This window comes from Aquila chrysaetos, chromosome 12 (assembly GCF_900496995.4).
Source record: "Aquila chrysaetos chrysaetos chromosome 12, bAquChr1.4, whole genome shotgun sequence".
Taxonomy (NCBI): Eukaryota; Metazoa; Chordata; class Aves; order Accipitriformes; family Accipitridae; genus Aquila; species Aquila chrysaetos.
The window spans coordinates 32807915-32820120 of NC_044015.1; the positions used below are offsets into that span (position 1 = coordinate 32807915).

General features: G+C 53.5%; 1 protein-coding gene across 1 annotated transcript; it reads right to left on the reverse strand.

The window, feature by feature from the left end:
* Window positions 1–330: 330 nt before the first annotated feature.
* Window positions 331–10925, reverse strand: LOC115348970 (fatty-acid amide hydrolase 1-like). The gene is made up of 15 exons (XM_030032560.2): window positions 10418–10925; window positions 8992–9105; window positions 8131–8274; window positions 7663–7796; window positions 6362–6568; window positions 5901–5941; window positions 5205–5329; window positions 4866–4991; window positions 3613–3710; window positions 3132–3228; window positions 2782–2822; window positions 1937–1976; window positions 1257–1365; window positions 768–913; window positions 331–676 (listed from the first exon to the last, which is right to left on the reverse strand). The coding sequence occupies exons 1-15, from the start codon at window positions 10586–10588 to the stop codon at window positions 548–550; spliced, it is 1722 nt and encodes a 573-aa protein (XP_029888420.1). The 5' UTR covers window positions 10589–10925; the 3' UTR covers window positions 331–547.
* Window positions 10926–12206: the final 1281 nt, after the last annotated feature.

Here is a 12206-nt window from a genome sequence, read left to right on the forward strand (position 1 = left end):
TGCCAGCAGCCCTGTGCTGTGTGGAGCCGTCCAGCTCCCTCCCTGCTTGCCAGAGCCTGCAGGCAGGCTCAGCTTTGACCTTGGATTGCTGGTCTGTGGCAGGGAGAAGACTGGATTTCATCCTCAGGGAGCTGACAATGGAGGGGAAAATCCCTTTTCCTACAGCACTCCAAGCAGGAATCTGAACGTCTTGGACGAAACCAGTCCCATGGCTCAGTTTCCCCATTTGTAAGAGAAAGATCATGTTCTTGCACTTCCCTTGGGGGTGTTGAAAGGGTTATTAAAATCCACCCCAAACCCCCACACAAACACAGACCTGAAACAACAGACTTTCTGATAACAAAAAATACTGTATTAGGACAATGATTGGAAGTGCTCCACCACTGCGGAGCTCACCTCGCTTTCCCCTTGCACCCCAAAGCCAGCAGCCAGACCAGCCATCACCGCATCCTCGTGGAGGGGAACACGAGTCCTGCAGGCGAGTCAGACCAAAGGATGGCCTGTGCCGATGTTAGCTGGGATCCTGCTCCGGGCAAACGCGCAGGACTCAGACGAACCTGTTTTTCTTCAAGACGAGGGTCTCCACCTCCTTCATGAACCGGAGGCACAGCTCCTCCTGCCACGGCAAGGCCACGCACTGCACGGCCACGGGCAGCCCCACGCTGCCGCGAAAAGCCTGTGGCACAAACAGAGGGGGAGAGGGCAGGGGGGTGTCCAGGGGAAGGGATGGGGACGCTCGCGCCCCTGGAGAACCTGGTGCCACTCACCTTCGCCAGGGTCCGGTCCCACCAGTCCCGAAAGTACCCCTGGTAGCCCTTCAGCTCCTCCTCATCCTCATCCGTCACCATCGTGACGGGGACCACGCCGACAGGGAAGTCCAAGGCGTTGTAGAGCACCGTGTAGCTGACCGCCACTGGGGGAGAGGGGGAGCTCACAGCACCAGCCCGCAGCAGGGAAAGCCTTCGCCCCCCTCCGCATAAGCAAGCTTCCAGCTAACGGGGCGCTTGCACTGGGAATTCAAGGGCTGCGGGATGGAAACCTGCCCCTCGGGTCCCACACGCACCGGGGGGGTTTGTCCTGGGTGTACCCCACGGGCTGGGGCTGCAGCTGCCCCAAGAGCCGAGCTCTTCCCACCGCTGGCCAGTGCCGTGGGGCTGTGAGGGGAGGAGGAGGAATGCTTCTCATTGACACTGGTGGAGTGCCACAGCAGGGGCACGCTGGAGGCAAAGGTGTCCCCCCACCGCTGGCAGTCCTACCTGAGAGCTTCCCAGGGTAGCCGATGCCGAAAGCTGGACCCAGCATGGGACAAAGCATGACATCCAGATTCAGCTTTTTCCACTGGGCAATGAACTGGTGGCAAAACTCCTGAGGAGGAAACGCACTAGTGGTCAGTGGGATGGATGTACTGTCCCATGGCTGCTGGCTGATGCTCTCCTTGGGTGCCCAGCCAGGCTCTCGACCCTTCCCCAGGAGCAGCCATCAGGCTACATCAGGCCTGATCCCGCTAAAACCCAGCAACCCTTGGCTGCTTGGTCAACAGCCCTCCCAGTGTACGAAGCACCCTCCCCTCTGCTAAAACTGGAGGTGGGGAAAGATTGAGTGTGGGGGCACATGGCAACCTGGAAAAGGGGCACGGGTCTTGAGGAAACCAGAATGGAAATAGAGGCAAGTCTGCTGCAGCTGATGGCCTACATTTTCAAGTGTAGGAGTGAAAAATTCAGGTCTGATTCAGGATCATGAATGCGTCTACATATCATCCTAATCTTTAAATGTGTTGAGAACTTGCACATCCAAGTGAGATCTGTTGAAGAGTGATGTATGTTCCTACCCCACATCACCAGTGACTTGATCATCTAACTCTGGCGGGTACTGAATCTACCTCTTCCCAAAGAGAAATAAAACAAAAATTATCTAACCCTAAATTGCAATACTTTACCTCAATTTCATGATGAAGACTCCAGACTTCATCCACTGTGCTGAAAAAGGAAACAAAACCAAAGAAAGGCATCAAGAGCTCATGCAAAGAGCAGCTTTAGGGGCAGAGAAGATGGACACAGGTTAGATGCAGCCAAGGGAAGAGAGGACTTTGGCAAAGTCTTGGCTTTCCTCTGAAGGGCTGGGGGTCTTATTTCTGCTTCTGCCCATGATGGAGGGATGAAGACTAAAGGCAGATTGGTGCAGTGCTGCTTTGGCCTGACAAGTGCCCAGCCCTGTTACTGCTGCTGTGCTCAGGAGGTGGAAGCCCAGGCACAATTCCTCAAAGGCCAGGCTGTGTGAGGTGGACTGACCCTTTGATGGGGGGACAGACGTACTGCCTTGGAGGCACAGCACAAAATACAACCTTTCTGCTATGGGATTGGAGTCCTTTCTCACCACTAACTGCCCAACACTGATATCACAGCAAGGAAGAGCAAGCCTCCTTCCCTGTGCATTAACTTTCCCTCTGTCTTACAGGGTGCCTACCTCATGGTATGACAGATGCATTAACCAGTGCTGAAGGCAACATTATATTTCATTCCCACAAGCTTCATCCAGTTCCTAAGCAAGAGGCTGTGAACCCTTGCTCTCATTCCCACCCTCAGTACTAGAACAGTTTGCCAAACCCTGCAGGGTTATGGTGTTGACATAAACTGCTCTGTTTGCTCCCACCCTTGTGTTTTCTGCCTTGTGTTTGCTCAGATGCATGCAGCTGGGGCAGTATCCCTAATGTAGCAAACACTGCTGCCCTCCAAAAGAGAAACCCAGATCTTCACACATTTGCTCAGGCTCAGATTTACTCACTTTGCTGTCATACTTCTTACGATATTTGAAAATCGAGGCACCTGAGAAGTAAAAAAAAAAAAAAAAAAAAAAAGGAAAATAATCTACATTAATCCCAGCCCTGTCCTCCAAGACAGCTCCATCACAAATACAAGCTGTTGACTCAGTGCTCAGGAAGGACTCGTGGGTTCTCCCCAAAGTGGGGAGAGGAGGAACAGAAATAGCATCACTCCAGCTTGGAGATGTGTCTAAGCACAGCCAGGAAGCAATGCCTAGAGACTTCTCTATGATGAAGACTTACTGCAATGGGAGACAAGTTCTTCACCACCTACTGCTTAACTCCATCTATGCTAGAAAGAAATGGACCTTACGAAGGGTTTGGCAATCCAGGAGAGGACAGTTTTTAGCCAGTTTGGTGACTTCGCCAACCAGAAGAACAGCCCCACACTTTTGTCCAGCTCCCCTTTGCTGAAAGAGAAAAGGGGGTTTGGCTGAGCAGTGTCGGGAAGCAATCACAGTAGATCAGCTTTCAGAAGGCCAACCCCTCTGAACAGCATATCTAAGTGACAAAAAGAGGTTTGCTCCATTCCTCTGGGCTCCTCTGATTCTCACAGTATTTATAGGATATCAGCACCCAGTTTCCTTTCATCTGTCAAGACTGGTAACAATCCCAAAGAAAGCCAAGGTTCAGCTGAATTGCTTGATGGTAAGCTTCCCAGTAAATCCCAGTGCATATTAGCCACTATCTATATCCAGTAGATCTGCTACCTGTATCTGGACGCTAGCCAGACCCCAGGGAGGATTTTCATAGAAAGGTGCTGATCCCATCAAACTGTTCCAGGCTATACTTACAATTTCTTGAGAAGGGAGGTGCCCCCATCTGCAAATATTCCCCCGAAGCAGAAGTTAAAGACCACGTAGTCCACATTTGTGAGTTCGAAGGGCACCAGCTGGAAGGAAAATGGAAGAGGAGTCAGTGGCACAAGCAAGCTGTGTGGGAGAAGCCATTGAGGGCTCTCAGTGGGCTGAGCTGGGCTGAGGATTTCCCGAGAAGCCCTCAGGAAAGCCTCCAGCATCTGAGGCCATGAGGGCCTCTCCATCCCATCCATCCTTCCCTGAAAACACCATTTTCCCTTTGAGCAACAAACAGATGAGTCAAGAGATACAGGATGGGCTTGGCCCCCTGAAGTCCAAGCAGGCACAAAGGTCCCTCCAAAACTGGCAGTGGGTGACAGAGAGCATGAGTCTCTGCTTCCCACTTCACTCCCAGTTCTTTTGCAAGGGTACAGGGGAGGTGTGCAGCCACGACCGTGCCTCACGCACAGGAGATGGCTCGCTGAAATGGCAAAGAGGATGAAGGAGACAACCTCTGCTCAGCACCCCAGAAACCTGAGACCCTAGGAACAGGTCTGGGTCAATATGGGACTGCTTGGCTATAAAAGATCTGCCATCTGCAACTACCTATCTATTTTCTCCTTAGGTTCTTGTTTCCAGATACAAAAACAGGAGGTGGCTTTCCATGCAACATGCAGTAGATCTGTGGAACTGCTTGCCAAAGGATATGATACAGAAGAGGTAAAATTTGCTTGAGAATAGACTAAACAAGTACTTGGACAACAGCTCGTCACAGCCACTGAAGAGAGGTGGTCCATCAGGCTCAGGAAACACGCTGACCTGACAGTAATCATACACCATCACGACTGTAAGCTCCCTCCGGGCACTGCCTCAGGACCCTGGTTGTACAGCACCCAGCACAATGTGGATCTCAGCCAGGGTGTGAGGAAATGCACCCACACTACAGACAAGTCATACTGCAGTGTGTCTACTCCCCAGCATGTGTTATGGATTGGGGTGGGCTCCCTTTTGTGTTCACCAGCACCTAAACAGCACTGAGACCCTGCCAAGAGGGGAAATCAAGTTGCAATATAAAGAATTTATCTTTTCCAGAAGCAGCTATCTACTTTCATCAAATCTGTGGCAAGCCGAGTGGATTCCAGGCCCCCTTTCCTTGCCAAATTTGCTTGATGTTCACCCAAGGGTCCCAAAGACACGGTAGGAAGGAAGAATAGACGCAGCATGACTATCGGGTTCACGCAACATCCTACCGTGTGGCCAGCATCCTCCAACAGCTCCTTCGTCTCCCGAACGGCACGTCTCATGGCAGGGCTTGGCATGGTGAAGAAATCGGTTTCATAGTAGCCTATGCGGAGGGGCTGCGTGCTGGAGTACACCTGCAGAGCAAGGGAGAGTGCCAGCGGGAAGGATGTCAGCAGCGTCAGGAGCCGTCAGTACACCCACGCCGCAGGGGGAGTCTGGAAAACAGCACTTCTCTCGCCCACGTGCCCACCCACAGGTCCCGGAGGGCTCCCGTGAGCCACTGGTGTTTTCAGCCTGAGCAATGGCAGCTCTTCTCAGAGACCTTCGCCCCCTTTGAGGTCCTTTACCTCTTCATTGAAGGGAAGGGGGGGCACTGTGCTGTCCAGGCTGAACATGTCCTCGCACAGGAGTGCCCGCATGCACAGTGCCAGGCTCTCCACGTCTTTTGCCATCGGCCCCACTGCTGTGACCACTGGAAGAGACCAGAAGACAGAATTCATGGCTAGGGGTCTTTCAAGGGCATGTCCTGCAAAAGCAGGACCTCTTGGCATCGTTTTGACTTAGTCTAGTCTTGGCAACAGTTCCTCTTTGAGAATTGGGCTGGGGATGCCTACAGGTGTCTTCCCATCAGCAGGCCCATCATTATGGACCCAGACTTGTTATCCATCAATATGTGCCCTGATGTCTCCATTTCTTGATTTACAAGATTAAACAAAAAGTTTTGTTGATCACAACACAAGGACAGCTTAAGACACACCCTTTGACTGCTAATCACACCTCCCATGAAGCCGTGGCAGACAACACAGCAACCTGGGGGTTACAGGGTGTGTTGAGGTTTACGTGTTACACAAACTGCTCCCCTCGGCTCACGCATATTCCAGTTTTTCAGGAATCACAGTATGGGAGTGGCTCTGTGAAAAAGTCCCTGAAAGGGAACCTGCTTCTCTCTCTGAACGTGTTGGAGAAGGTCCCCCATAACCAGCTGAGGGTCCTTCTCACCCCTGCCCTACTGCCCTCCCTGGGGGACAACCATCAATTCCTACCTGCCTTCTGCCCAAGGACACCACAAGTTATTCCTTTTTTACTGTGAAGAAAAGAGACACACAAAATACAGCAGCTGAGTAGTTTTCATTGAAGGGAAAAGCTTTAAGCAGTAGCAAGTGGTAATGAAAACACTGCCCTCCCTTTGCAGATGCAGAGGTTGGCAGAAGGGCCAAGGGGAAGCCCAAGAGAGATGCTACGCCAGAATGGTTTATGCCCTGTCAGTCAGGAACAGCCACCCCCTTAGCATGCAGGTGGAGAGGTTTCCCCATCTCTCTTCTGGGGGAAACAACGCTTCCCTCCATACAGGCCCCAGAAAATGTCCGGGCAGGAGGGAGAAACAAGCCCTTTGCAGTTCCTCCCAAGTTTCCCCTTGCCCACAGCAGTAGGAGCATCCCGGCACAGCGGTCGGTAGGGTGGTGGGTGAGTCTCACCAGAGACATCACTGCATTACTTGCAGTACCTGAGTCTGTTCCCGGTGGGTTTGAGTGTACAGATCCCACAGAAGGCAGCGGGGAAACGCAGGCTCCCTCCTACATCTGTCCCAAAGCCCAAGATGGATCCACCTCCTCCAACAAGTGCCCCTTCTCCACCAGAGGAGCCTCCAGGGGTTCTGGTGTAGAGCAGAGGGTTGAACGTCTGACCAAAGATTAAGTTCTTGCAGTCATAGCTAAAGAGAGAGAGGGAGATTGCAAATGAGAAGAATGTAGATACCTGCTGATGTGGACCCCAGTCACTACAAAAAGACCTTCAGAAGGTAATCAGATAATTCACTAGTTGTCACATTGACATCACTTGGTCCGAGGGAGCTTCCCAAAGCTCCCATGAAGACCATCAGCCTTTTCACGGTGGTCCCATGTCCTGGATTCACTGCCAGCTAATTTCAGTGTCATCAAGCCTTCCCCAGGCAGACCCTCTGGCAGCACAAATACATCAAGCCTCCTGGAAAGCCTCCCCGTTCAGGTAGTCCTGAGTGCCACAGGACATCCAAAGCAGCCCACCTGCAGCAGGTCCAGGCCCCTCCATGCTGGGGGGACATTGCTGAGCCCCTGCTTGGGAACAGGCCAAATGCCAACTGCAGCAATATTTGAATGTCGGAGTCCCCCAGGAACTGGTGCAAAATCCGATAATCTCTGGGGCAACCTCTTTCTGTGGCTTTTTTTTTTTTTTTTTTAAACATGGTCAGTCATTGCCGTGTCACCTTAAGGAAGGCATTTCATATGGCTTGGGCAATAGTCATGCACGGAGGAGCTTTGCCAGAGTTCACTTGTCGGTACACAGAGACAGCAGCAGGGTGGCTGTCTGACAGAGCGCACCTGACCTCGCACCATATCAATGACATCAAGCATGCTCTTGCCAGATACAGCAGGAGGTTTGGGGACAGGATAATTTAAGGTCATTAGCTTAACTAGCTAATGAGCTTCCCCTGCCATGGATATGTGTTTGCACTGTATAGTTAACAGCACCATGCCTAAGGGGTTAATAAAAAAAAAAAAAAGTGATTTAAAAACACCCAGCACAGGAAAGAAGGGCAGCGATTTCTCTCCTCTTCTCCTTTTTTTCCATTTGGAACTAGAGTTAATTTTCATCCTTAGTGTAAATGTCCTTACTTTTTAAAGTAAAACTTCAAGACACTAAGAATGGGGACCAGGTGTTGTTATTTAAAAAGAAGTGGGAAATGAGAATTAGACTTGATAGAAACCCTCACTTGGGACGAGGGAGGGAGGACTGCTGCCACACCGAGGAAATGGAGCACCCACCTACCTGATGAGGGACACAGGAACGTTGGTTTTGACAAACGGAATTGCCCCCTGTCTCCTGAGCACCTGCACCACCACGCTGTCCTCTGCTGCGGGTTTATTGAGGTTTTTTATAAACCCTAACGTGGAATCATGACCCTGGGAACACAAGACAACGAGGTTTCCAAATGGAGGATGGAAATTCCCCCTACCCCTGTGTTTTTATATATTTTTATATATATAAGCACGTGCATGCACCTCCAACAACCCATCCATCACCCACACATCGCATAGTATATTGGTAGTAAATCTGACCAGCCTTCTCCATTGGCTTATATGGGAGATGGGCAGCAAACCCCATCACCTGCCAGGGCAGGCCATCCCACATCAGCTATGACAAAGTCAAGCCAGATGCTGAAGTCAAACCTCCCCCTGCCACGAAAGTTCAAACCACAGGGATGTCAGGACACCCACAGTATCACGCTGGCAGTACCTGGCAGTCGATGGAGTCTTTGATGCTGACAGGCACCCCATAGAGCAAACCCAGCTTCCCCGTCCGCTTCGCTTTCCGGAGCTGGGTCTCGCTTTCCTGCAGATACTCCGTGATGCAGTTGGTTTCTGTGGCGATTTGGAGGGCCTCGGGGAAAGCAGGCAAAGCCCACAGGTGAGACACGGCTTGCAGTGTTGCACAACGGCCTTCTGTTTTGCAAGGAACACCTGCCTCTTCTCCCTTTTCCACCTCCCCATCTGGACAACCGGTATCGGGGCAGCCCTTTCTGTTCCTTTCCAAGACGTTTTCATGCCAAACTCCAAAATATTGTCTGGACACAGGGGGGCCATAGCACCAGCTGGTGCGTGATGAAGAGAGGCACTTAGGCCAGCAGAATACCAAAGGCTATTCTCTTGATTGAGCTTCTGGGGTGGCATAAAATGATAACCCCAAAGTGGGAACCCAGGAGGCAATCAGGGCATTATGGCAAAATGCCCTGAGAATGAAAGCGGACACCGAGCATTTGAGGTTTACCAATGCATTTGGAGGTAGAGGGGAGACAACAGCAGCACTCTGCGACTTCCCTATAGCTACACCTGCCCCTGGGAAGGTATGGGCCCCCCTAGGATGGTATGGGGTCTCCAGATGCTGAGCTTGCTGCTCTCTTTTGCTCCAAACCAAGCTGAGAGCCACGGCAGCCAGATGCCCAGCTCTCCCTTCGCTCACAGAAAAGCACAGATGGGCCCAGCACTAACCAGCAAGCAATGACAGCTCATCAGCACTTGAACCTTGTGCTGGGTTTCTCCCCCAAAAAAGCCAGCCCCACTGTGGGTGAGATGCTGCCCCGCCACCCTTGCTCCTCACCTTGCCCACGTAGGCATAGAAGACATGCTCCAGAGGGAGGGAGCCATCCCGGAGTTTCTTGGAGAGCTCCGGCAAAGGCAGAGAGAGGATGGAAATCATGTTCACGGAAGGATGCTACGGAAAAGGTTGAACAGGCAATGACACACCTCTGCCCCAGCTGCTGGGCTCCTCCTGTCCCCTTGGTGCCCACTGTAACCCATCCAAAAAATATCTGCCATTTAGTGGCCAAATGCAATATCTGCCTCAAGACTGCAATCCTGCTCCTACCCGATACCAGTGAGCATGGCGTGAAACCAGCAGGGCCAGCAGTAATCCAGGCTTTCTAAAGCCTTTTCTTCCTGGCCAGACCGGTCTCACCAAGCACCTGCTGCTTAAGACAAAGCCTTTCACGCAGCCTTGTTCAGACAGGTCTTGGCCAGGCCTGGGGGAACTGCTCGGTGCAATGTTCTCTGCTGAATTACAGTGGGAATTGGCGGCACGGTTATAGACATCACTCCAGCAAGAAACGAAAGCGGACCCGGCACCAGCTCTTCTCCTGGCATCGCCAAGATATCCCACAGGGAAGCAGGCAAACCAGGGAGCCCCTTGGCTGACAGCAGACAGGGCATTTTTGGGTCAGCAGAGATTTCCTCGCCACCTACTGAATACCACGAAAAAAGCGTGAAACCTCATCCTCCAAGCTGGACTCTGAACCCAAGCGAGTCCGCTCCAAGTCCAGGTCAGGCAGTCTGACGGGATCACGGGGTGCACGGTGCCGCCGAGCCGGATTTCTGGGCACCGCGCCCCGGCACCGGCGGCTTCGCGTCCCATCCCTGCGGGCAGCGTCCTCGGGCAGCGCGGCTGCACTTCGGCCTCTGCTGACAACGCGCTGCCTCTCGCCTTTTCCGACCGCCTGCTCGGCAGCCGGGCTGAGCCTCCTACCGCGGCGGAAGAGGCCGGGAAGCTTTCAGACGAGGGGCCGGGATTTTTCCTCTTCTCGCCGCCGGTGACTGTTTGCTGGCGCCTGCGCCGCTGCCCGTTATCCCCCGCTGCACCGGCTGCCCCAGGAAGCGTTTCCTCCCCACCCTGCTACAGAGGGGATCGCTGCATTGCCGGGGGGGGGGGGGGGGGGGTGTGTGTGCACGCACACGTAGATTTAGGAAGGGAAAAAAAGAAAACGAAATCCCCGCAGCTCCGTATTAGGAGCTGGAATGCCGTCTCGCAACCGGGCAAGCTCTGCGGGCGCAGCCTTGCAGGGAGACCCCCCCCCCCCCCCCCCCAGCCCGCAGGGAGGGCTGCACGACCGCTGTCCCCGGGGCTATATGCTAAGGGGAAGGGGCCGGGGTGAGGAGCCACCGCCTGGGCGGACGGAGGCGGCTTGCCCATCCGCAGCCTCTCCCCGCCCCGGTGGGTGAAGGAGGGGAGAAGCGCGGCTTATTGCACCCACCTGCTCCCGAAAGCACCGCACAGCCATCTCCATCTGCACCAAGCTCCGCTCCTGCCTCTGCCGAGCCTCCTTCACCTTCTTCCAGAGCCCCCTTCGCCACCGCCATCGCAGCAGCAGCAGCAGGAGGCTGGCGGCCGAGCAGCAGAGCAGGGCGGGCAGGGGGACCCGCATGGCGGGGCTGGCTGAACGACCGACAGACACAGACAGACAGACAGACCGGCCGGCCGGGCGCCCCGCTGCCTCCCGCTGCCTCCCCGCTCCCGGCCGGGTCCAAGGGCACCCGCTCGCCGATGGGGAGGTGGGGAAGAGGGAGGCAAAACCTGGGGAGGATTCCCGAGCGGGAGGGGGTTGGGTTCAGCTGGAAAAGGATTTCACCGGCTTGCTGCTTTGCGAGCAGCTGCACGGGTGGGGAGGAGGAGATTTGGGAGCAGGAAAGGCTCCTGGATGGAAACTCACCCCTCCCTCTGCTGGGTGGTCTCCCTCTGATAAGGTTTATTTATTTTGCCGTCCCCCACCTGAGGCTTTGATCTCCCGAAATTTTTCAGCCTCTCTGGGGATAGTCTTGGCTAGGAGCATCAAGGAAGCGGCGGGGGGGGGAGTCCCAACGATACCCGGCTCCTTTGCGTTTCCTGACCGAGCAGCTGTGTGGGAAAAAGAAACAATAAATGTCCCAGCCTGTGCCCAGTAGAGTCCACTTCATCACTGGCAGAGCATGGGCGTGCCTGTGCTTTGCTAAGTGCTGCAACTTCCAACATAGAAACCTGGCGTCCCTGCTCAGGCAGCGGAGTGTTTGCTGTGGCCTTGCTCTCACTTCCGAGGGAAACTCCAAAATAATCTGTCAGCAGCCCAACGTGAGGTCTGTCCTTAAAAAACCTTCACCACTTGCAAAAGTTCATCAGCAAATGTTTCAAGCTATCCAGTTTAGATGCTGCCCATAAGTTTGTGGAAAACCTGTTGGGCAGGGTTTGGGATGTCTTCTCCTTCCCCCTGCGTCCCAGCAAGATGAGCTGTGCCTAAGGCACCCCCGGGCAGATGCTGAGCTAGAAAATGCGATGGACTTACTTACCCCAGATCTGATTTTACTGGTGTTATTGCTCAGGCCGCTGGCTTTACTTCAACCTTCAAGCCATCAGAGCTATTCTGGCAGCACCCGAGCGGCTTGTGCCAGAGCCTGGCTCCTCTAGAGGGAAATGCTGTGCTGTACGTACACAGCGTCCTGGGACTGAGACTGTGTTTGCTGGAGGGTGTTGAAGCCTCGGAAATATTCAGCCCACAATGAACTTGTGGCCTACGGCTTCTTGCTGTGTATTTGAGGATGAGCTCCCTGTTATCTGGGTCAAGGAAATTACATGCAAGAACGGCCCTTTTTTCCCCACCATTTTGTTGTTTTTTTTTTTTCCTCCCCCCCTACCTTTCAGACTGTGGGGCTCAGAGGATTATACAGTAATGCGAGCTTCCAAGGGCACTGCAGTCCCATGCATGCAGACTATTCAGGGCACAAGAAACTGCAAGGGGACAGGGTTGGTGGGGGTGCCCTTGCCGTGAGCCAGGAGGCTGGAATCAGCTCAAGGTTGGTGAGAGCTGATGCTGTGATCCCAATCTCCTCCTTCCTTCTTTCTCATGCTGGAGGCTTCACGCTCTCCTCAGCTGCACTGATCTCACCCCATGGCAGCACAATGCCAAAATAGGGCTGTTTCCCTGCAGGCTGTAAAACCAGGCGCACCTGAAGTCTTTTAACAAGAGAACAAGAAAGGTGGTGAACTTGGAGAAACAGAAGTTAAAAACTAGT